Below are 24,350 nucleotides of genomic sequence, written 5' to 3' on the forward strand. Positions count from 1 at the left end.
TTTTCAATATATTCTTTCCATCGTTTCAGTTTTTCTTCGACGCCTATGACTATGTTATCATTCTCATCTTTAAGAAATGATCAAGGTTGTTTTCTGTACCGGTTCATCATCTCTTTTACTTTTTTATGCATGTTGAATGTGTCATACTTTTCTTGTAACAGTTCTATTTCTTTACATTTATCAGACATCCATTTCTCTCTGGCATCCCTGCATTTCTTTCTTATGAGTCTATTTAACTCTGTATTTTTCATTGTTTCTTTTATGTTTCTGTCTGTTGTCCATAAGCTCCAAAATTTCTGATGTCATCCATCCCTGTCTCTTTCTATTCTCAGTGAATCCGATGTAGTGTTCTTGTAAATGGTTGATCTTGTTTCTTATTTGATTCCAGGTTTCATCTACTTGTTCATGCTGTGATGGTGTGTTTCTTTCAACAAGCATTTTATATTTGTGGCCAATCTTTTTTCTTATTTCAGGACCTTTTATTTTATCTATATTGATTCGCCTTGTTCCTTTTCTTTCAACAACATGAGTAGAACGTCAAAATCTAAATTCCATTACGACTGGGTTATGATCACTATTGACATCTGCACCTGGATATGTTTTAACAAATTTTATAAATTTCTTAAATCTCCATGCAACTAGTATAAAATCTATTTGGTTCCTCACGATTCCCTGGATACCATCAGCCAGCGATTGCCATGTGTATAATAGTCTCGGATGTAACCGAAAAAAAGTGTTTGTTGCAATTAGTTGGTTCTCAATACAGAACTGAACCAATCTGTCTCCTCGATCGTTTCTTTCACCCAGGCTGTACGCCCCAATGATATGTCCTTCAGCACCTGAAGCAATCTTGGCATTGAAGTCTCCCAATATTATGGTTATTTCTTCATTCTTAGTGGTACTGAGTGCTTGGTCAAGATAGTTATAGAATTGTTCAACATCTGTGTCAGGTTTGCTATTAGTTGGAGCATAAGCTTGAATTATGTTCATTACTCTGTATGTTGTTTGTAATTTAATTAACATAACTCAGTCACTGAGAAGCATATAGTTGATGACTGATTTTGCTAATTTATTTGAATCTATTATAGCAGTCCCGTATCTGTGACTTAGATCTGAACCTCCAAAATAATACAGATATCTATTAGTTGTTTTATGTTTACCAGAGCCAGGCCATCAAACTTCACTCAAGCCCATTATGTCAATCTTCATTCTAGACATCTCTGCTACAACATTGGTGAATTTTTCTGCCATAAACAGACTCTGAACATTCCAAGTAGCAATTCGTGTTATTTTGTTGTATATTTTCATTTTATTTAAGGTATTTCCAGTGTTCTGAATGGCAGACGACGGGGAGATTCTTAGCACCCTCTCCTCAATTAAGAGGTGCCCCGGACTGAGGGCCATAGTTGAGTTTTCATTAGCCATTAGATTATTTGGAGAATCTAGTACAGTAAGAGCTCGGTTTATTTTCTGTACCACAGTACGCAAGTCAAGTATCGCCTTACGCTAACCAGTACTCCACCGCTTAGGAAAGTTTTCCACGCTGAAGCCTGATAATGACAAAACTGCTGCCTTTCATCATTATCGTAATTTCATAATTAACTTACTTACAAATTTCACATATTTAATTTACTTACAAATTGAAAATATGTCAATTTCAATAATTGAACGACGAACGAATCTATTAACTCCAGACATATATTGCACCATTGAAAGAACTTCACTAGTTTAAATTCTAGAACTTCCTTAAACTCATTTTCCTGTTTTTCATCACAAGCATAGGTTTTATGAAATATATTTAAAACAATTCAAAATGCATAAGTAATATATTAGGTTGTTCGGAAAGTAATTTCGTTTTTTTATTACTAGAGGAATTAGATGTATTTTTACCAGCCAATTTTATTTTAAACCACATTTTCATTATATACTTTGACAGCTGACATTTTAAGGCTTATTTGTAAAAAATTTTGTTTGATTCTGTACAATTGTTTTTTTCGGTGACCCATCAAATATGGAAAATCGAAAGCATCATTTTCAGCATATTTTGCTTTTTTATAACTAAAAAATCAAAATGCTGTTCAAACAAGAAAAAATTGTGGTACATGTTTGGAGAAGATGTGTTGAGAGAAAGACAGTGCCAAAACTGGTTTACAAAATTGCGTTCTGGCAATTTTAATATCGAAGATACACCACATTCTGGGTGGCCATTTGAAGCCAATGAAAACAAAATAAAGGTACTGATTGAAGCAATCTGCTGTATAACAACACGTGAAATCACTAAGAGATTAAATCTGTTAAACTGAACTGTTTATTATTACTTAAAACGAATTGGTTTCGTTTCAAAGCTCGATATATGAGTTCCACATGTTATTAAAGAGAGATGCTCTCTATGGTGGAATTTTAAAGAAATTTTTTTTGAGCTTTTACCAGACAATTTAACAATTGATTCGAAAGTGTACTGCCATAGAGTAAACAAATTGAGTAACATCATCAAACAGAAAAGGCCAAAATTGATCAACAAACAAAGTGTAGTGTTTTACCATGATAATGCCAAATTTCACATAAGTTTGGTAACTCATCAGAAACTGTTAGAGCTTAGATGGGATGTGTTACCACACCAACCATATTCGCCAGATCAGGCACACTTCAGATTATTACCGTATTTTACGGACTATAAGACGCACTTTTTTCTTCGAAAAATTGCCTCCAAAATTCAGGTGCGTCTTATACTCCATAGCGTCTTATAGGTATTTTTTTTAAAAAAATTGCTTAAAAATTAAGGTGCGTCTTATAGTCTGTAGCTTCTTATAGACTGTAAAATATGGTACTTGTTCCAGTCTATACAAATTTTTTTTAACTGTAAGACATTTACTTGAAATGACAATGTCAAAAATCACTTGGATCAGATTTTGTAAACAACAATCAAAATTTTTATGAATGTGAAATCATGCTACTACCAGAAACAATGACAACAGGTATTTGACCAGAATGGTCAATATATAATTCAATAAAATATTTATTTATTACAAGAATATTGTGTTTATTTTTCAACGGAAAAAACAAAATTACTTTCCAAACAACCCATGATGGCAGAAAATACAGAACACTGCAAACAACTGTAAGGACAGAACACAATCATTCATTACGATGTTAAATATTATAATTAGAGATCATATAAATGTATGTATCTAAATTTAATTTATATACAAAGATAGAAGATAGCTTACAAATTTTTAATTACAGATTGAGTACTTAAATCATTCTTTAACTGATAATAGCTGCAAGATATCCAATGCTTAGTCAGAAAAATAATAACTAAATAATTATTACACTGCAATCAGATTTAATTATTTAAAAAATCAATTATTTTAAAAGGCAATTTTAAATTATATACATATTCCTACATTATAAAATATATAATTGTTTATTCATCTTTATAATTACTTTTAAAGATCTTTAATTTTGTCGAATGAATGAGAATTTAGAGATTAAATTACTCTATTATTCAAATATAATTAATTTATCTAATTAATTAAACAACAGTTTAATTTAAATAACTTAAAATTTAAGTAACTCGAGAACACTACACCTATCAAAATGTATAAACAATATAAAGAAATATGAAAGAATGACTGGAAATTTAATAATTGTCAATAAAAAATGAACATTTTTAATATTAAAGAACAAAAAATGCAAAAACTCTAGCATAAAAACAAAAATATTTAATGATAAACATTTTCAGTAACTTTAGCTACCATTTTCCTTTATTCTTATTCTTATTATTATTATCCAGTTTATGCATTGTTTATACAGAATACTTTTAGCTTGAATTCATATTAATCAATTCTGTTTGATTAAATAAGAATTACCTGATAACATTTTTTATAATTAAATATTGCAAGTGGTTCATATAGTGTATTTTTAATTATTATGATAATTTGTAGCTGTGACTCTGTAACATGTTTGGCATTTTATTAGTTTCCACATTCGTCTTTACTCAATATTTCCGCTTGTAAGAAATTATTGAGTAAGATCGACAAGTGATTATTCTATTCATAAAAAGAATGACAACTCTTACTTATTTTGTAATTCAAAAAAAAAAAAAAAAAAAAAAAAATTAATAAATCTTACATGATATCTCCTGTTTTTGCAATCCGTACTAAATAATCATCTAAAATGGGAGGAATTTCACTAGGCCTTTTCTTTTCGAAATCTGTAAGAAATGCATTCAATTTAATCCTTAAATTTTGTTATTTATTAATATACTTTCAATAATAAAAATCAATTTCTTAAATAATATAAAAACATTAATTACTTAATTACTAGACACTATGTTATAAAAGAGATTATGCATACCAATATCTAAAAATAGCTTATTAATCACATTTGTTTGTTAAGTAATTATTTCTTTAAAAAATTTTTAAATTTAATACAATTTTTGAAGACATATTTTATTTGATTCTTGTAGAAAAGTATTAACAAACAAACAAACAAAAATTTTTTATTAATATAACAGACACATATCATTATTAATATATAATGGAAATAGAAAATGTAGATTAATTTCTTGTAATATTAGTATAATATCGTACAAAAATTATGCTACTAGATGTAGTGAGAATTTCTAATATATTTAAACAATAAAAAAAATCAATTCCCAGAAACCTTCAAAAACCTCAAAGAAAAAATGTTAATTTGCTTGGATTTAAGAGAATTTAAACATTTAAAATGCAAAATTTTATGAGCCTTGCTTACCCATCTTTGGGGACCCAAATTTGTGCTCTTGTAGATAAGCAAGGGAAGCACTAGAGTCTCGGGTATTTAATTGAATTCATTTCAACAAAGCATACATTATTATTTAAATTAATTATACTATTTATACTTTTTGAACAGTTAGAAACTAAAATCATACCACCTTACAAACAAAAATTATTTTATAATTAACCTTTACCAGCATAATTTAAGGCGCAAACATTTCCAGGTATTTTTAGCAATAATCATTGAGTTCAGAGCAGTAAAACTCCTTATATTTAAATACGACAACCATGAAAAGTAATGGATTTATAATTGTAATATTTTTTGTGTTGTAAAATTTGTTGGTAGTTAAAGATTTAGAATTTAAGCTGCAGCACTAACCAATTTATTTACATTTCTCTTGGTTACAGAAGTATTATATACATTACTTTAATATACTCTAAATAAAACTTGAACGAGAAATCATTTATAATTATTCTCCACTTAAATACAATAATATACATCTTTAAGTGGTAACATTTATGTTTAGAATAACCACGACTAAGAATAAATTTTACAAGTACAATTGAATCATTCATATTTAACAACTAATTCAATGAATACTTACTTCATTTGAATGTAAAACAGTAATAAGATATTACAAAGTGTCTATTATTTTAGATTGCATATAAGTGTATAATAATCTTAAATACATAAATCAATTTGTATAGAAATGGTTTAAAATGAAAAATTGTTTGTGTTGAATTGCTTGGATCTATCAAGACTTCTGCACTTTTTCATAAAGTTTTATCAAAAAAATTAGGACAAAACTGAACAATCCAATTATGATAAATATAGAATACAGTGGTTCCTCATATAACGTACGCCTCGAATAACGGACGCTGCGAACAACAGACTTTCTGTTTGGCCGTTACGTGACTCAAGCAACGGACTGGCTGCGAACAACGGACTTTCCGGCATAATTGGTGACTGCTCCATGGGTGCGTTTTTTAATAGCGGTCGCTCTGCGTCTCCGCTGCTACGCTGCTGTTTGTAGGCATTTAGGAACGACGGTGAAAGAAAGAAAGATGGCAGCGCCCGCCCTATCGATAGTATTGTGATGGAGGAATTTTTAATTTCTAAATATGAGCTTTAAAAGACAAAAGAAAGGTCCCAATTGTAAAATTTAACGATAAAATGGATTATTTGTTGAAAAAGAATTCAAAATAGCCTCAAAAAAAATTCGTAAAGACACTTACAGCACCTCGTGCGCTAACTCGCGCTTTCACAATTTCTAAATTCTCATTCATAAAACCACATAATGGACCCGGAAACGAAACTATCTGAACCATGGAGGACGCCATGTTGCTTTCCACCGTAAACTACTGCTACAAGTGGCCGTTTTTGCCGTTCGAGGGCGTGCACTCCCATCTGAATTTAGGAACGCGTTCCGCAGGAATTTTTAAACGGATGTCGCTCGCGCAGAGTTACGCGGAGGAATAAAAGAACTCACCCCATGTTCATTTTTTTATGATACAGTACAGTTATTTTATACTGCGGAACGAATTAGCTGTTTTAACATGTATTTCTATGCGAAAATGCGTTTCGTATAACGGACGTTTCATTTAACGGACGTGCACCTGGAACGGATTAAGTACGTTATATGAGGCACCACTGTATATAGAAATTTTTTTTAGTCATTTTTTAAAACTGAGTTATCATTATCATCTAATATTTGATGTGCAAACTCCCAAAATGAGTTGTGCTGAATACAGTGTAAAAATTCTTTTAAATATACATATGTCCAGTGGTGATATTCAGTGGGTTCACACAGGTTTGGCCGAACCCGTTGTTAAAATTTTCAGTTTCCCGAACCTTGTTAAACACATGGAACATTTCTCAGTGGTTTTGTGTTTTTAAAAAAATATATTAAAATATACGTATTATACTCTGTAATACTACTAAACTAGAGTTTTATAACCCGTTTGCACCGAGCATTTCAATCTAGATTGTGAGCAAGGTCGGGGACTATGTCTTGGTGCGATCTCTCTCGACCGAAACGAGGTTTAATCGCGATCGATTCAAGAGAGTTCTTGAAACTAGATCCAGTCATAAGAGAGATCCCACAATCTCACGTGCGTGAGATAATACAAGATGGCTGTGGAAGACACGTTGGGCTATGGACAATGAAATAAAAAGGATATTGTATTACGAGAGATGATGACATCCGTCTACTATGAGTAGTGTGATTCGGGGTGAAAAATTTCTCTGCCTAAAAAAAGAAAAAAAAAAAAAAGAAAGAAAGAAAAAGAAAAAAAAAGGGTTGACAGCACTAATATACTATTGTTACCTGGTCTTCGCCCAGGGCTCATTACATTCCAAATGTGCCACTGATTATTAGATATATCGCAAGAAAAGGTATTGTATTTATTTCTAGCTAAAACTTCCATTTCGTTTGTCGGTGATTGTTAGGGAAAAATTTTCTGCTAGCAAACCCTTTGTTAACTATTTCGAATATCACCACTGCATATGTCCACTTGATGGGAATACATTCTGAGAAATATATCATTAAGTGAACATCAGAGTATATCTAGACAAAACTTATAAGGTAAAAGGCCTGTTACTCATACAAGTTATATATAACATAACAATAATATTTATGTATCCAAACATAAAAAGTATAGGTGGCTACAAAATTTTCAGCACTGTTACAATCTCATGGGACCTCTGTCACACATGATCTGTTAAGTAGAATGCCATTAATCGGAACATACTCATACACATATCTGCCAGCAATCTAATTAAATTTTTCTTTATCTTTACATATAATCCCATCGATCTGTACAACCCTGTACAATTTCCAATTTTCAAGTTAAATAACTAAAATTTATTTTTCAAAGAAAAATGTGACAACTTTATACAATGAAAAATTATTTTGAGATTTAATACGTTTAATTTTATAAAACCAAATATGTTGCCACTTAATATTAACTTGTTTCCAAGTGACACATGTTTACAACAAATACATAAATATATTTTACAAAAGGAAACATTAAAAATTGAGCAAATTAACCAACAATCTAAAAGTATTTCTTTTTTGTAATTTTAAACATTAAATGCTGATAGAAATTGCAACTTTGTGAAACAAAGTTGCAATTTATGGTCAAGTATTTACGGTCAAGTTGTGTGTACCAGGTTATTAACGACTCGTTTATCATCTGATGTACTTCCTTTTTAGAGATTATAATTAGAAGTAAATAGCATACAATTTTGTGACTCATCGAAAATTGGATAAAATAACGAGAAAACACCTACAAATATTGATTAATCCATTTAAACACTTAGGAAATGAGAATACAAGAATGAAATATATTAATACCTAGAAAACTGGAGGTTTTCATAACTTTTTTTATAATGAAATTTAATTTATTCATTTCAAAATTTTTTATATTCAAAACAATTACTTTATATAACAATTCTTTAAAAGGTTTTCTAAATGTTTTGACAATTATATATGAAAAATTTATAAACAACATTATACTAAAGAAAAAAAACCGAATAAATGAAGCAACAATTACTTAAAATAGAATTTGAATCACTTGCCTGACTTTTGAAACCTTAAATCCCAAATCAGACTTTGTTAGTATTGTAAAAATTCTACACCCTGGACTACAAGAATTGACATTCTATTGTAAACAAGGATTTGACCTCCACTAGCATAAATAAATAACTCTAATTAAAATACTTTGAATTCCAAAAACTGATGACCATATCAGTGGCACATTAACTATTAACAACATATGCAGAGATTTAATTAAAACCAAAATTCATTTTATCACCTTTGTTTTTTCCAACTTACAAAAGTTCCATTCTATTAAAGCTAATAACTTGTTTTTAAATAACTTGACCTTTAATTCATGATATTTTAAGCATAATGTGGAAATCTGAAAAAGAATTGAGGGTTTTCCTACAATTATCAATAGAAGTGATTTTTCTGCCACAAAGTCTATTTATTATATATTTTTATTTTACTATTAATAACTCTGCATTTATTGTTAAACCAGAGACTGTTCATTTTATGTCCAATTATTTCCCATATTAATATATCAAGAAAATGCAACTCCATCTGATATAAAAAGCACCTTTTTCTTTCCCAAAATCTGTAAATATTGTAAGTGTTGCATCAAATCTGCATGAAAAATATCACATTCTTTAAAATCTTATTGACTGCAACAATCATTCTGTTGTTTAATAAACACTATCAATACAAAGAGTATTTATTTTGAAGCCTAAAACTACTTTTGATCTCTATTACATTATTTTTTAATGTGGCTGCTACACTCAGTTATCAAATGCAAAAGTAACCTCAAACTTAAACAGAGTATGTTAAAATTAGAGATGAGTTAAAGTATTTCGAATTATTTTTCTTAAAAGGATAAGTAATGTATACTAAAAGAATAATGCATTTAAACACAGCAGAATCAACTTTAAAAGAGTATTTGCAATGGTCACTTTTCTTGCATTTGGAAGAGCCAAATTATACAAAGACCATGAATTGTGAATACATATCAGACTGGATGTTTTCAGGGTGGACTGTCATTTTGTGACAAAGATGGGAACAAGGGCAACCGAATGACGTAACAGAAAACAGTAAATTTATCTCATCTTCTCTAGAAATTAATACTACATTAACATTGTTAAATTATCTACATTCGGGTAGCAATCAAAAAATCAATAACGAGCACTTAATCTTAGATATTGCTATATAATATGAGATATTTAGATTCAAACTATTTGAATCTGACGTTTGATACTTAAAAGTGTGGGGGGAAAAAACACCTAAAACTTTTTGGTATTGTTAACTATAAATGTCACAATTTTTGTTTAGTCTTTATTGGACATTTTATTGACATTACTGTCTTTAAATAGAATTATATTGTGCTGTTTTTAGAGAATTAAAATACAACAACTAGTCTCTCCATTGGTGGATTTCGATAATCAGCAAATGTTGCTGAGGCAGCTTTCCATTAAGCCAACTGCTTTTGCCACAGAACCCATTCTAATGAAGAGGAGGTCAAAAGAAGTGATGTTTTTGTCACTTTTAAAGAAAGTAAAAGCCAGTTTAGTTGGCCAAGTTATCACTCTTGGCTTGTACGATTCTGATTTTGATTGGGACAATGAAACTAACAAGGATAGATCAAGTGAGAATCGAAAGAAGCATTACCATAGTCATTATTATAATAATGGCATAAATGTGATCTGATGGGTCAACCATGAAATGCAGAGATAAGAACTGAAGGATCGGTGGACATATGAACTTTGTTACAGCCATTATATCAGCCAGTTTAGTTAGAAAAGCTGCACGTTACTAACAGCCCTAACATAATCACTTTGAGATTTGCCTTTACCAATAACAAAAACTGAATGATAGCATTAAGCAGAATAGGTAAATAAGACTATATCTTATTTACCTATCCTGCTTAATGCTTAATAAAATTCTGGTTTTACTCTGACATAAAACAATTAAAAATTTTATAATGTGAAGAGTTATTAATTATTAGTAATTCATTAAGTGTAACAGTAAAGTAAAAAATGCCAAACCAAACAACTGTCATAATTAATTGGGCTGTTTTTTGCTACAATTAACAATTAGAAATTAAGTAATTTGGTACCAGAGGTAGATGTTAGGCACCATCTCTTATGAAAATTAATAATAATAATAATAATTAAATATTTATTGAATAACTTAGAACAGTCTGGAATGGGAGTCAAACTCGCAACCTCCACTTACCGTGCAGTGTACTGCCCAGTTTATATAAATGTAAAAAATGCCATTAGTTTTAAACTATTATTATGATTGGTGATGTGCTTTATGTCCTTCTATTACTACAATATAACTGAATATATGACCACTAAAGTTTTAGCTACCAGTAGGACTTATCATACACTTTTGGGGACGTATAAATTATTTAATGTTAAAAGATAACTAGATTTGAAGATATGGTGTTATAATAATAAATCATGTTTTTATAAAACCAGTTTTAATTTATTTTGATTATTAATCATGATGTTTGTAATGTAACCCTCATGTATGTTAGATGCCCATAACTTACATTTGTAATAAGAACAGTTAAAGAGGAGCAGATTGACTGTCTGAAATGCATACCATTCTTACAGTAGATATCTAGTGTTCAATGGTCTCTCTTATTCTTCTTCTCTTCCTCACTGGTTTATATGGAGATATTAGCTGTGTATGATCTCTCTCTGATTCCTCCTACTGCCTAAATAGTGTGTGATAAGTCCTACCAAGGGATAGAAGTGAAAATAAGGATTTGTTTAGATGGCAAATTTTTTGAGCCCAAGTACCATATAATAAGCATACTTAACTTCAAATTAATTTCTCCTCAAGTGCCACTTTAGGCATGCATGCCTTGGCTTTGCCACCCCTGATCTAGGTTGAATGGCTCATGGAAAAATGAAGAATGTTGAGAAATTAATGACTTGAAACCGTGTCGTGCTTGATTCTTATTGACTACAAACACAATATAGTGCTTACGACGATCAATTGGCTTTTCTTCTCCCTGTTATTTAGTTCAACTAAATAACAGGGAGAAGAAAAGCCAAGTGATCATCGTAAGCACTATATTGTGTTCGTAGTCAACAAAGAACATTGAAAATGATGGGCCAAACACTGAGAAAATGCATAAGAACACAGAGATTGCTGATGTAATAGAATATATCAAGAAGTAAGTGGAGATGGACTAGACACATGGCAGTAAATTTGGCCATTTTGTAATTTTAAATCCATTGACAATATCAGCAGTTATCTTGAGTAAATAAGGAATTTGCTTTTATTTCAACAAAAGAAACAGAGATCATGTAGAAAAGTAAAACACTATTCTTTTCCTGTTTGATAATTTTTCTGGACATTTTTCCATGTCACCAATAATAAAAATATTTATATATTTTTTGTTTTTAGTTAAAATAATAATCACTTTTTCTGTAGTACTGTTTTATATAAAAACATAAGTGTGTCAATTTAGACTTTCAGAAACAACACTTGGTCTTTTAACAAAGCAGAATTTCTGCTAAAAGATCACTTTGTTTTGACCAATTTACACATTTATTCATGTTTAATATTATCAAATAAAAAGGGCTTCAGAGAGTGATTGGATGCTCTGGGACTAAAGCTTTTATTTTGTTCTGGTGTAATACAGACTATTGGAAATGATACATGCAATACATTAAGACACCTTATTTCTCCAGCAATTACTTTAAAATTTACATGCTAACATTTTTGAGAGTTTTGAATGCCCATCCTCAGACAAACATAGCTGAACAAACTTATACAAATCAAACATACATTCTACACATTCAAAATGTAATTACAGAACAAAAGTTCTAAATTGCAAAGTGGAATTCTTTGGGCATTTAAAATACTGTATATCCTTTACTCAGAATGTTAATACAATATACAAATCTGTTTGAAATCAAATTACACTATAGATATTAAAAACTACAAATTTCGTTAATTATTTTTTGGGAGAATGAATGGAGTAAAATCATTAAACAACTATACATATTTAAAATAATTACAACACAAAGAAAAAACACTGCCAATAACCACCCATTGTTTGTTTAGTGTGTGTCATTGGATTATCCCTTTATCTCACAAGACTTCATGCTTTAGAGATCCTCCCAGTCTATTCACAATACACTATACATACATTTCCAGCACACAGTACTTAAAATAATAAATGTTTTTGGCTTCATTTGGGAGCCTGCTTTGGGTTATAGGCACTGTTTATGAAACATTGGTAGGCACTTTTAAATTTAGAATGTTCTATCACATTCATTGCTGAGATGTCATCTTAATTTTAAAACAATCATCATAATTTGTTTGAACTGATAAGGTAATGATATAAAAAATAAAATGTAAATGCAACAAAAATGATCTAGAACAAGAGATCAACACTAGGAATCTGAATGTGTGTTATTACACTTACGGGATTATCGACCAATGTACGTCATTCATCAGACTCCTTACTATTAATGCAAGCACCTTTAAAAATCAAATTAAATATCTCCCAAGACTCTAAGGTCCTGAGTTTTTTTTTAAAGTCAAATGCTCTTCTTAATAAATTTGCCTTATTCCACTTAACTGACATCCTGGGCTAGTGTCATAACAAGTTTATTATCGTTGATGTCATACCAAGGGCTGTGGAGTTGGTAAAAAAACACTCGACTCCAATGCCGGATAATTTTAGTAGGCCGACTCTGACTCCAGCAAAATTAAATACCAAGTCATTTTATGGGGGTGGGCAGAGGCACTCATAGGGAGATACCCTACTCTAAACTCTGAAAGGAGCCAGGGGAATTTACCCAAATACTCTTATAGTTAGTATTTTTAATATTTAACTTACATTAATATTTATTTGTATAAAAAAATTAATTTTTAACAAATATTTAATAAGAGGAGAAAGGGGGCAATAAAATTCTACATCTACATATATTCGACAGCATTTGCACTTCAATTTCACCCCTTCCAAAAGAGTTAGTCCAACTAAAAAGTGTGTAATCTAGCAACTTCCGCCCCTTGTTCAGAAAAGAAAAATATATACTCTGATCAATTAGTCTAGCTCATTCAGAAAAATAGAGTACTTATTTAGAGCAAGGATAATAAAGGAATGATTCAAAAATATTCAAATTCAATTGGGTCAAAATAATTTAACTACTAAACACAAATACAGTAGAGCATCATTTATCTGAATCAATCGGGGACTGGGTTGTTCGGATGACTTATTTTTCGGATAAACAATTATGTACGAAAAAATATATTAACCTATTCCATGTTGAAATTTTACTTCATTGTGTGTCGCTTTGCATTGAATTTTCATCAATGTTAAGCCTAATGTAAATTTTTTAAAATAATAATCATGGCTATTGTATTGTTAAAAATTATTCCTTTATTTTGTACAAACAAAATAAATATATTGAAAAATATAAAAACAAAAAAAAATTCGATTTTGGAAGTTAATCTTGAAAAATGTTCGATTCAGCACAACACAGTCTGAGTAGAAAGCTTTCCATTAATTGACGTTTCAGTTGATCGGCTTTCAGATAAACGACACTCTACTGTACTACAAAGAACATTACATATTTAATAAATTAAATTGATGCATTCTGTATTTAAAATAAATGAATTATAACAAAATCCAAAAAGATTTTAAAAAATTAATAAATATATAATAAATTTTCTTTCATTTAAATAAAATAAAAAACTAGAGTAAATTTAAAATGAAGGAGTTGGAGTTGACACATTTTTTCTGACTCCAACTCCACAGCGCTGGTCATATCGGTGTTTATTAACCCTGTAGGTCTAAAATCTCAAAGTGACCATCATGAATGGGGACAAAGTATACTCCAGGAGCATTCCCATCATTAATCTTGCCCTTAGTATTAAGATGCTGTATATTGTAGAATTTGACATGTTATTTTGGCATTGACATATTTAGCTATTCGGTTCTCAGCTGAACCTAGTCAAGAGCTACACATCTATTCCTAAGAGTAAGAGTAAGTACCTCAATACCATTCTGATGTTGTGACATAGTTCTACTCTTTCCTATTTCTTTGCCAAGCTGTCTGTCTATAAGTTTATGATTGTATCCACATACCACAGCTATCCTCTTCATGAATTCTAATTCTTTTTGTGTGTCCTTAAAGTTTGTACAGTGGGTATATGCTTATTATACCAAGGCTCTAAACACAACTATCTTATAATTAAATTAATCATTGAATACAGATGGTAGAATGTAGGTTTGCAGTGTACATGAGTTTGGAATGTTTCCTTATTTAATGTGATATTAATATCCAGAAAGTGGACTTTGGTATTTTTGTCTTGGTCTAGTTTCAAGATAAGCCTGAAAGGATTTTCATTAAACTTATGCAAAATTCCACTTAAATGATGTTTTGATTTCTAAATAATTAACATTTCATTCACATATTGTGTATATGTTATGGACAAAGTGATTAATTCAGGCATTATCCATAATGACCAACAAAATCGGGCATTGTAATAAATTTCAATAATTTATCAAATTGACAGGTCATTATGAATACTGCTATCATCTAGTTGGGCAAAGTGATAATACATTGAAGAGTGATCATCTAACACATGCTAGCCAATCAGAACTCCCATCCGAGTTGCGCGTGCATATTGCATTTAGTACTGAATTTCGTGGCAGTTGCAACCGTTTGTGCTCTCGACAGATTCCTCCCGGAGGGGAGCCGCAGGCAGGATGCCGATTGTTTAACGTCACTAGTTATTTATTCACAGTAGTTCTTGAACACACGTATCAATAACTAGTATGTATCAATATCTAGTGATGTTAAACAATCGACGGCTCCCCTCCGGGAGGAATCTGTCAGGAGCACAAACAGTTGTGATCACCACCATTATGGTGCACATAGGTAAAATTTTACCATTTAATTAATATAGTTAATAGTACTTAGTTTTCAAAGATTATATGTTCTTTTTGAAATACTTTTAAGTAATTCACAAAAAATAAATATTTCTAAATGAAATAAGTGGAGTATTTTTGGCTATACTGTAGATTACCACCTATGGAATTTTGGGACTGAGTATATATTTGAACTGAGGGGACCGAGATGAGTTCAACGATACCCGACTTTTGGACCAGAGACGAAAAATAAGAAAGTTATAATATTTTGACTTCTTGCCATTCACAGTGCATTCCACACCATTTCACATTTTTCCGCCGCCTAGTGGTGACGGTCATCTCCCAGAGGAATAGGTTAGATTTGTTGGACAAGCCGCAATAGCAGAGCATAGTACTAGCCAACCGCGAGAGTGTGCAAAAAGGACTTAACTACAACTGCAGATGATCAGTGTGCTCGTGGATCAACATATGCCTCTGTTGAAGGTATATATAGCTGACTTGCCGACTGCCTGTTAAACACATGATAGGCTTAGCAGAGAGAGCAACACGACTCCTGATCATCACAAAATCACCGAAAAAAGTATAACTTTCTTATTTTTCGTCTCCGGTCCAAAAGTAGGGTATTGTTGAACTTGCCTCGGTCCCCTCAGTTCAAATATATACTCAAAGTCCCAAAATTCCATAGGCGGTAATCTATAGTATCCCTGTTTTTTTTTTAATCAAATTAAAATGTCGCACAATTTAAAATTCAGTACTAAATGCAATACAATCAGCAACTTGGAGTGCCGATTGGCTAGCGTATGTCGGATGATCACTCCTCAACGTATTATTATCACTTTGTCCGACTAGGTGATAGCAGTATTCATAACGACTGGTCAATTTGATAAATTAATCAATATTATCACACTACACACCCTTTTTGGTCATTATTCATAATGCCCGATTAATCACTTTGTCCATAACATATACATGATAATATCTGATGTGAATTCTTGTAGTGCTCTGTTTTCTCTCTGCCTAAATACTATCTCACGTAATTCTCCCAATAAGGGACCATCCATAAATTATGTAAGGTATTTTGGGGTGGGTGTGGATCAAGGATTTCTTATGATTTCTTACTCAGAGATAGGGGTAATAGATCTCATCTTACGTAATATTCTTATTTTTATTTTTTGATCTCGTTGAGTGGTGGAGTTTTGAATTTGGCAGTTTCTATTAAGAACTCTCATTGTACTAATGCCATCTCGTGTGACATGATAGAAAAATAATGCTAGCAGAATCATGCTCTACACAATTTTTTTTTATCATGGGAGAAAGGCTATGTAGTCATTTCTCTCTGTTTTTTTATATTAGAATAAGTGCACCACTCCTATGGGTGTATAACACTAAGAATACATAAACCAAAATACATGATACAAAGTAAACATAAAATTAGTATTCAGCTTTTAGTGAAAACTAAAATGTAAAACTAGAAATTATAAATAGTCTTTTCTTCTGTACTTTTTGAACATAATTGTAAAAAGCATCAAACAGTGGCTTCTGAACAAGCTTATAGAGTGGATATGACCACCTAAAACCTAGCGTAAAAATTTCTAATTTCAGAATAAGTCTATCTTATTCTGAAATTGGCCAATGATAGATCATATGGTCAATGGTGTCTAGGTTTTCTGTAGAGCAAAAGCAAGAGGCAGTTTCTGCCTTGCTATACATTGCCAGGTAGCTTCTAAAATTACAATGTTCAGTAAGTAGTTGAGCAGTAGCAAATGTTAAATCTTTAAGTGGTGATGAGAACCTGCATTCAACACTAGAAAAATAAAGATTTGTTATTCTAATAGTTTTTCTGCTCAACCATTGACGATTCCACTTTTGCACAGTGTTGTGATGAATATAATTTTTAAGGCTGCTATGTGAGAGAGGGATGTGAGTGTAGTCCAAGTCAGTGTCCTTTGCAGCTGACAGCCTCAAAGTTGGCTTTTTCATTTCCTAGTATGCCACTATGGCCAGGAACAAATATAGAAGTTATCTTATTTACAAGATTTTTAATATGGTGCTGGATATATGCAATTTTATTGCTATTGCAATTGGGATTTAATAGAGCTTTTAAGACAGACTAAGAATCACTGTAAATGTTAGTAGACAGAGTTTTGTTTGGTAGTGAAGTGGCCCACTGAACAGCTTGGTAGACAGCATCTTCTTCAGCTTGATAGACGAAGGTATGTGAGGGGTATCTGTACCTTCTAACATACTTTGGGCAAAATATGTCAGTTTGGAGGAAGATACAGATACATGAGCCAACATAAAGGGGACTTTTGGACCATCTGTATAGATATTAATGTCTGCATGGTGATCTATGAAGAAAGCAGATGACATCAAATGTATCCTGGGGATAGCCTTGTTTACAGGATGATGATCAGAGGTAGGGTAATTGCAATGTGATAGCATATGAACAGCCATAGATAGGAGTAGAGACTGTTGTTGAGCCTTGATGTTTGTAGTTCTGACGTAGTAGTTTAGAATCTTTTCTACAATACATAGTGGAAAAGGAAAGAGCTCTGCTAGTATCAGAGAAATATTAGTAGAAACAGTTCTGCAGAACTTTGAAATTCTGATGGCAAACTGTCTTTGAAAAGAGAGTAATTCACTAGCTACTGAATTTTTACTAGTTATATGACCCCAGCTAGAGGCCACATAAAGTAGCATTGGTTGTATTGCCGCATTATATAGTTTTATAAGCTTTACGATTTAGTCCCCGGTGCACCTAGTGCATTTTATCAGCATGTAGTTTATTTTCTTGGCTTAGCCAAGATGAAATTAATATATCAACGGAATGTGGTTTCTATTCTCTCGTTTCATTTTGTATAACGTTTCTGTTTACATGTGCTAGTCGATCTGTCAAAGTATTTTGCATCCTTTTGTGAAAATTAAAATTACAGTAGAGAGTCATTAATCTGAATGATTTTCAGTTGGACTGTGTCGTGCTGAATCGAACGTTTTGATACTAGATTTACTTCTAAAGTATAATTTTCATGTTTTTATATTCTTCAATATATTTATTTTGTTTGTACAAAATGAAGAAATAATTTTTAACAATACAATAGCCTCAATTATTATTATAAAAATTTTCATTAAGCTTAAAATCGATGAAAATTCAACACGAAGCGACACGCAACAGAGAAAAATTTGAACATCAAACAGGTTAATATATTTTTTCGTACATAATCGGTAATCCAAACAAATCACTAATCTGAACAACCCCAGTCCCCAATTGATTCCGATTAACGACTCTCTACTGTAATATAAAAATTAGGGTTTCTCAAACGGGATTCCGGGATCCCGGTTGTTTTTTTAACCCAGGAAATATCCCGGGAAATCCCGCAAATTTCTTAAAAATTCACTTTTTTCTTATTTTACATTACGGTTGAGGAAATTTTGCAAATAGAAAGTATAATGAACTCATAAACTGTCAGAATACATTTGTATTTATTAATTTTAAACCTACTTATTAGCTTTTTTTTTAAATTTTTGCTCGTTATGGCACGTCACAAATGGTCAATAATCAATACGTAGCTTATTTGTGGCAGGACTCTCAAAATTCTTTGCCAGTAATATCTGGAATAATTGTGCTTATGCTGTCTTAATTTTTAACCATGCCCAGTAGCTTCAATGACTGCGTAACGCCAAGTTGTGCAAATTGGGCAAGGATACAAATAAATACAAAGTCAGCGAGTATGAAGTTTTTCTTCATAATCTGATTATTAAAGACAAACGAACTGCCGAATTATTGGGCTATGATGTTTCTATTAAAGTAGTCGAGGTAAACAAATCAAGAATACTAGGGAACAAAAGAAGTACTACAATCTCAAAAACAAACTAGAAATCTTTCAGGAAACAGGTGAAAAACACACAATATTTGTCTTCTCTTAAATGCATTAAACACGATTCCAATCACATCAATTAAATCAGAAAAGGCATTCTCGGTACCAAGACTTTACATTACTAAAATAAGAATTAGATTGAGTGATCAGAGTTTTGACCATCTTTACTTTTTAAAATCTTATAAAAATTTACAATATTTTGTATTATATTTTATTTAAAAAATCAAAAATTACCTTCTAAGTTAGAAGTTTGATCTAAATTCATTTTTCTTTAAATTTTCAACTCAATTCAAAGTTATTTTTTGTTGTTGTATGCAGTTTCCAGCAAACTTTAATAAATTTTTTCTATTTGTGAAAATTTCTACGTAATTCAAAGGTAATTTTTAATATATATCTTACACAGCATTATTAATATGATTTTGGAGGTTACAGAACGTATTAAATTACTTTAAAAAACGAAAAATAATTATATCATTTGATTTCATGATATTTTGTATATCTTAAAAATAATTAATTTTGTCCCAGGATTTCCCAGGATCCCGAGAAACAGTTCACTTTTATCCCGGAATTCCGGGACAAGCAAAAGACCGGGAAATGAAAAACCCTAATAAAAATGAATATTATGACGTTGATTAATGATGATAATAAACAGATTGCTAATAATTAAAAAATAAAGTTCTTTAAATAAATTGTTCATTCGAATTCATTAAGTTTTTATATTTTTAAATTTGTTCACATATCCTTTTATAAATAATAGTACATATTAATTAACTAATTAATAATTATATATTTTAGACCAAGGGTTTTTATGAAACCCTAGGTCCTAAAGAGGTTTTATGAAACCCTTTTTAGGGTTTCATAAAAAAATTTCTTTTTGTTAAAATCTTTCTATAAAATCATGTCTAAATATTACGTAAGATAAAGAAGGGAAGGGGAGGGTCAAAGAAAATATTATGGTTCTTACATGGGGGTGGGCGGGGATCTAGAATGGTCGAAATCACAATTACGTAATTTATGGACTGCCCCTAAGGAGCTTCCCATTGGAACATTGAATCTTTGCAGGTATGTTTGCTTATTAATAAAATTAAAAAAGAATGCATAACAAAGCATGTGTGCCAAATCCAATATTTAGCAGTGGGGTACCCATGCCAAAGGAATGCCTGAAGAAAGTATTTCTCTTAGGGCATAAAAATCATGATCCTAACTTATTGAATGGATACTTAAAGACAAAATTCAAGATTTTGTGGTCTCCTTCAATTTCATTCTTGAGATGGCATCTGAAGACTAAAAACAATGGAACAATCAAAATTTTAGACAAAGTTTTGTAAACAGTATTTACAACCTGAAGCAAACCCGTGAATGAGGCTGAAAACATTCATGATTTTAAATACTGTGTGTTAGATGTAAAAGGCATCTTGTGAATAAATAACCAGTTCCAGCTTCCATAATCTTTTAATAACAATGGCAATAACAACCAAAATATATAGACTTTGATTAATGTCGGTAAACTAATAGGCCTACAATGCATTTACTTGAAAAGCTTCATTGAATTCATTATCTGTGTGAACTATTATACATTTATTTGTATTTATTTATTTAAGATTTAATTAATTCATTGATTATTTTTTAAATAATGTAAATTTAAAATGTTCTACTTTTGGAATGACTTGATTCTAACTTTGTAATAAGTTACATTATACTGAAAGCTATTAACCAGTTTGGTAATTTGATTCCACATAATCTGAAGATATACTTTAAACAGAGTCAAAAACATTTCCGATTAAATGTTTTATGCTGTAATTTTATGGTTTACAATGTGATAGTCATCTGCACATACATACATATTATATTTTTGCAGTCATAGTGTTGTTCAAGTGTTTAAAGGTGATACCCACACATTTTATGAAATTAAAATGTAAGGATGGAACAAAAATCTTTTCACTTTGAGGTCCATGTTAAAAACTAAACTTCATTTGTTGTGGTTTTCATGATATTTGACCATAATGTGTTGTGGTGATTAAGAAAAGCGTTCTGAAGATAGGTTGTAACTTGTCAATGGGCGCATTGCAAACACTTGCGGAGTTTGTATTGTGTTCATTCTTAACCTGTGCTGCCGTTTCTAGGGTAATTACCATTTTCTAGAGTAATTTCAACCTCTCAAAGTAATGTTTCGGGTAGTCTTATATTTAGGGTAAATCTACGGTAAAACTACCCTGTGTTCTATGGTCTTATTACTCATCGCGCCACAAGTTTTGCTGGAAAAAGTTTTAGCCTAAAACCATTCTGTTTTTCCCTATAACTGGAGGGTTTTGGGATAAGTCAACAGAAGCTAAAGAAATAATGCAGATTGATGCTAGGTACTGTACATGGGTGTTCACTGTACAGTCATACCTCGGTTTTTGTCAATAATCCATTTGAAAACAATCGGTGAAAATAACTCTGCAACATTCTTGATTCTCATATAAAAGACTGATTTATTAATAAAAGTTCCGGACAAAGTAATTACTTCTAGTAAATTAGTTGTTAGAAAACATTGACATCTCAAGCACCACAACAGATTTTCATGATGATTAAATGTTGAAAAGTAACCAAGTTACATTTCTGTATGTGATGAATAATTTTGTTACGTACTTATATATGATGACTATAGATTAGTGTTGCAATGAATAATATATTCGGCCAAACTATTTGGCTTGATTAATGCACGTATGGAAATTGGCATGCAAACTGCATTATGGCAAGAACCCTACTCTCTATTGGCCCGCTGTCACTACGCCTCGCCAATCGCGTTAATTCTTGACAGTTGTAGCGGACAGATGAGTATCATGGCAGTATGTGATAAGTGATGATATCAAATGTGGATAACAATGAAATGACCTACACGTGTAAATAATGGAAAAAGAACAGAGAAGGACTGCGAAGAGAAAATAAATATGAAATTGAGTTGATAACATAATCGAACAAGTCAAGGCAGATTATTAAGCACGAAATTTGCGGCTGTCAATGCCAAATAATTGTTCTCATAGACTTCTAAGCTAAACGCTAATGAAAGCTAAATGCTTGTAATGAAAGTCACTTAGCGTGCACATGAGCGAAAGCCTAGGCCATTCAGGCTACCAAGCTGTCTTGAATCTGTGAAATCATAACTGTGACTTATACCGACATCCTATCTGTCTCTTTTCTCCGTTATCACCAGGCTATGAGTCACATAATTGTAAAATGGGAAATCTACAATGAAAAAGTGATGAATCGAAAGTATCGTGCACGCACATTATGATGTATCCATAGGCATACGTGGACTAGAGCGATAGAGGAAAGAGAAAGGGAAGAGCAAAGATGAGCGCTTAAAAAGAAGGATAGGCAGGGTCAGACCCTCAGATGTGCGATGATTCTCAAACGAATAGGTGCGTATGTGTGCTGATTTTTGTAATTATAAATTGTGAATACATGTGACTAATATTATTTTGTTTTTTATTTTGTGCAGGTTATAAGTTATAAATAAATATAAACAAACAACACTAACCTGATAACATTAAATCTAAATACCAAAATGATTAATTTACTGTGTTTTTGTTATTTCTTACTCCTGTTTTTAGGTATTCGGCTGAATAGTGATTAAATATTCAGTATTCGGCCAAATAGAGAAAAATAGGCCATATACCAAATAGTAACTGAATATTTGTTGCATCATTACTAAAGACAAATAAATCATAATGAAAAAGAAAGTTTTATTTTCTTAGCATCACCTCCTTATTAGAACTTGTGGCTTTTAACCATAATAAATCTGTCACACAGTGGTGTTTAACTTTAGCAGCTGATTTTTATTTCATCGTGTATAGTATATCAAGCACCTAAAAATATATGTAGTTAGACCTTTAGCACTTTTTAGCAAAACAAAAGAAACAAATATGTATTTTTCTCCATACATTTTATTTCTTTGAAATTTTTTTAGGTATGAAAATTAAATTTCTAGGAAAACTTATAGAACTAATGTTGTTTGGCATTAAAAATTGCAAATAAAAATTTTCAGAGGCTAGAATCCATATTTTAAAGTTACAAACCACTGTGCATCATATGATCCTCTATTGTGGTTGCTGTTAAAGAGAAATATTTAATTTTTGTTATGCCAGGTTTCATCACTAGGGTGCATTATGTAGTTTACATACCAGCAACACTGCCACTGTTCCTCATGTTTGTTCCCACTTTCACCATGTACAGTCTGTAAAACAAAGTCTCTCTTTGTCTTTTAATTTAGAGTGCTCTTTATCAGTTGCATCAGCTAACGTTCAGAACGCGTTATGGCTTTTCTTAATCACCACAATGTGCCATGGTCAAATATCACGAAAGCCACAACATGAATTTTGCTTTGTGGTCGTTTTGAATTTGTCATAATGTGTTGTGGTCTTTTTTTTTTTTTTTGGTAAATGAGTGATTTTGGTCTTTGAGCCTAACAACATGTACAATATGCTTAAACATTTTATTTAGTATGTAATCTTGTACAGTGATACCTTGGTTTTCGTCGATAATCCGTCCGAAAACAATCAGCAAAATCCGAAACCAACAAAAACCGAGGCAATTATTTCCATAGGAATCAATGTAAATCCAATTAATTCATTCTAGACACTCCAAAATACATACCAAAAACACATTTTATAGAGAATTAATATAGCATTAAATCCTAAAAGCAGTAAGAAATTAACATAAAAAACTAATTAGCATAAAGATAAAAACATTAAGATTAAAGATAAGATAATTAGCATTAAGATGAAAGCAATGGAATTGTTCGGCTAGACACGTGGGGTAATGTCTTGTCTTGTAGAAGCTAGTTGGACATGAGCTTCTAGCCTATATTGCCTCGTGGAAAAGTGTGACGAATTGTCATGTAATAGTAGTTGTATGCGTTTATGATGGTCATATCGCGGTGAATGATGCCTTCTAAGAAATCCGCTTAAGGATAACCGGCCCTTATTCAGGCGTTACAGATGTGGAGAAAACCCAGAAAATTTCACAAGGCCAGCCCACCCTGGCAAAGCGTGAACCTACGACCAAACTTTCAGTGTTCAGGGAATGGAACTGTTGGTTAATGGTGGGATGTTGTGGGGTAATGTTCACACAATGAGAAATAATGCACACTGCGCTGGAAAACGCGTGGGTTGCCCTTTGTTTTTGTAAAATTTGCAGCAAGGTCACTTGAGCACGCCGACGAAATCCGAGGTATTACTGTATAATGTATACATTATATAAGATTCAATATATGTATTCAGCTTTTATATACATATAG

The 24,350-nt window shown here is 31.4% G+C and overlaps 1 protein-coding gene across 2 annotated transcripts in view; it reads right to left on the reverse strand.

The window, feature by feature from the left end:
* LOC136977294 (serine/threonine-protein phosphatase 4 regulatory subunit 2-A-like) overlaps positions 1 to 24,350 on the reverse strand; it is a 56,694-nt gene that overhangs the window by 18,342 nt on the left and 14,002 nt on the right. For both annotated transcript variants that reach the window (XM_067272770.1, XM_067272769.1), the window contains exon 2: positions 4,132 to 4,213. In XM_067272770.1, the coding sequence (XP_067128871.1) occupies positions 4,132 to 4,213 (82 nt within the window). The remainder of the gene's footprint in view (positions 1 to 4,131; positions 4,214 to 24,350) is intronic.

The sequence above is a fragment of the Centruroides vittatus genome, unplaced genomic scaffold (genome assembly GCF_030686945.1).
Source record: "Centruroides vittatus isolate TY-2023 unplaced genomic scaffold, ASM3068694v2 contig_453, whole genome shotgun sequence".
Lineage (NCBI taxonomy): Eukaryota > Metazoa > Arthropoda > Arachnida > Scorpiones > Buthidae > Centruroides > Centruroides vittatus.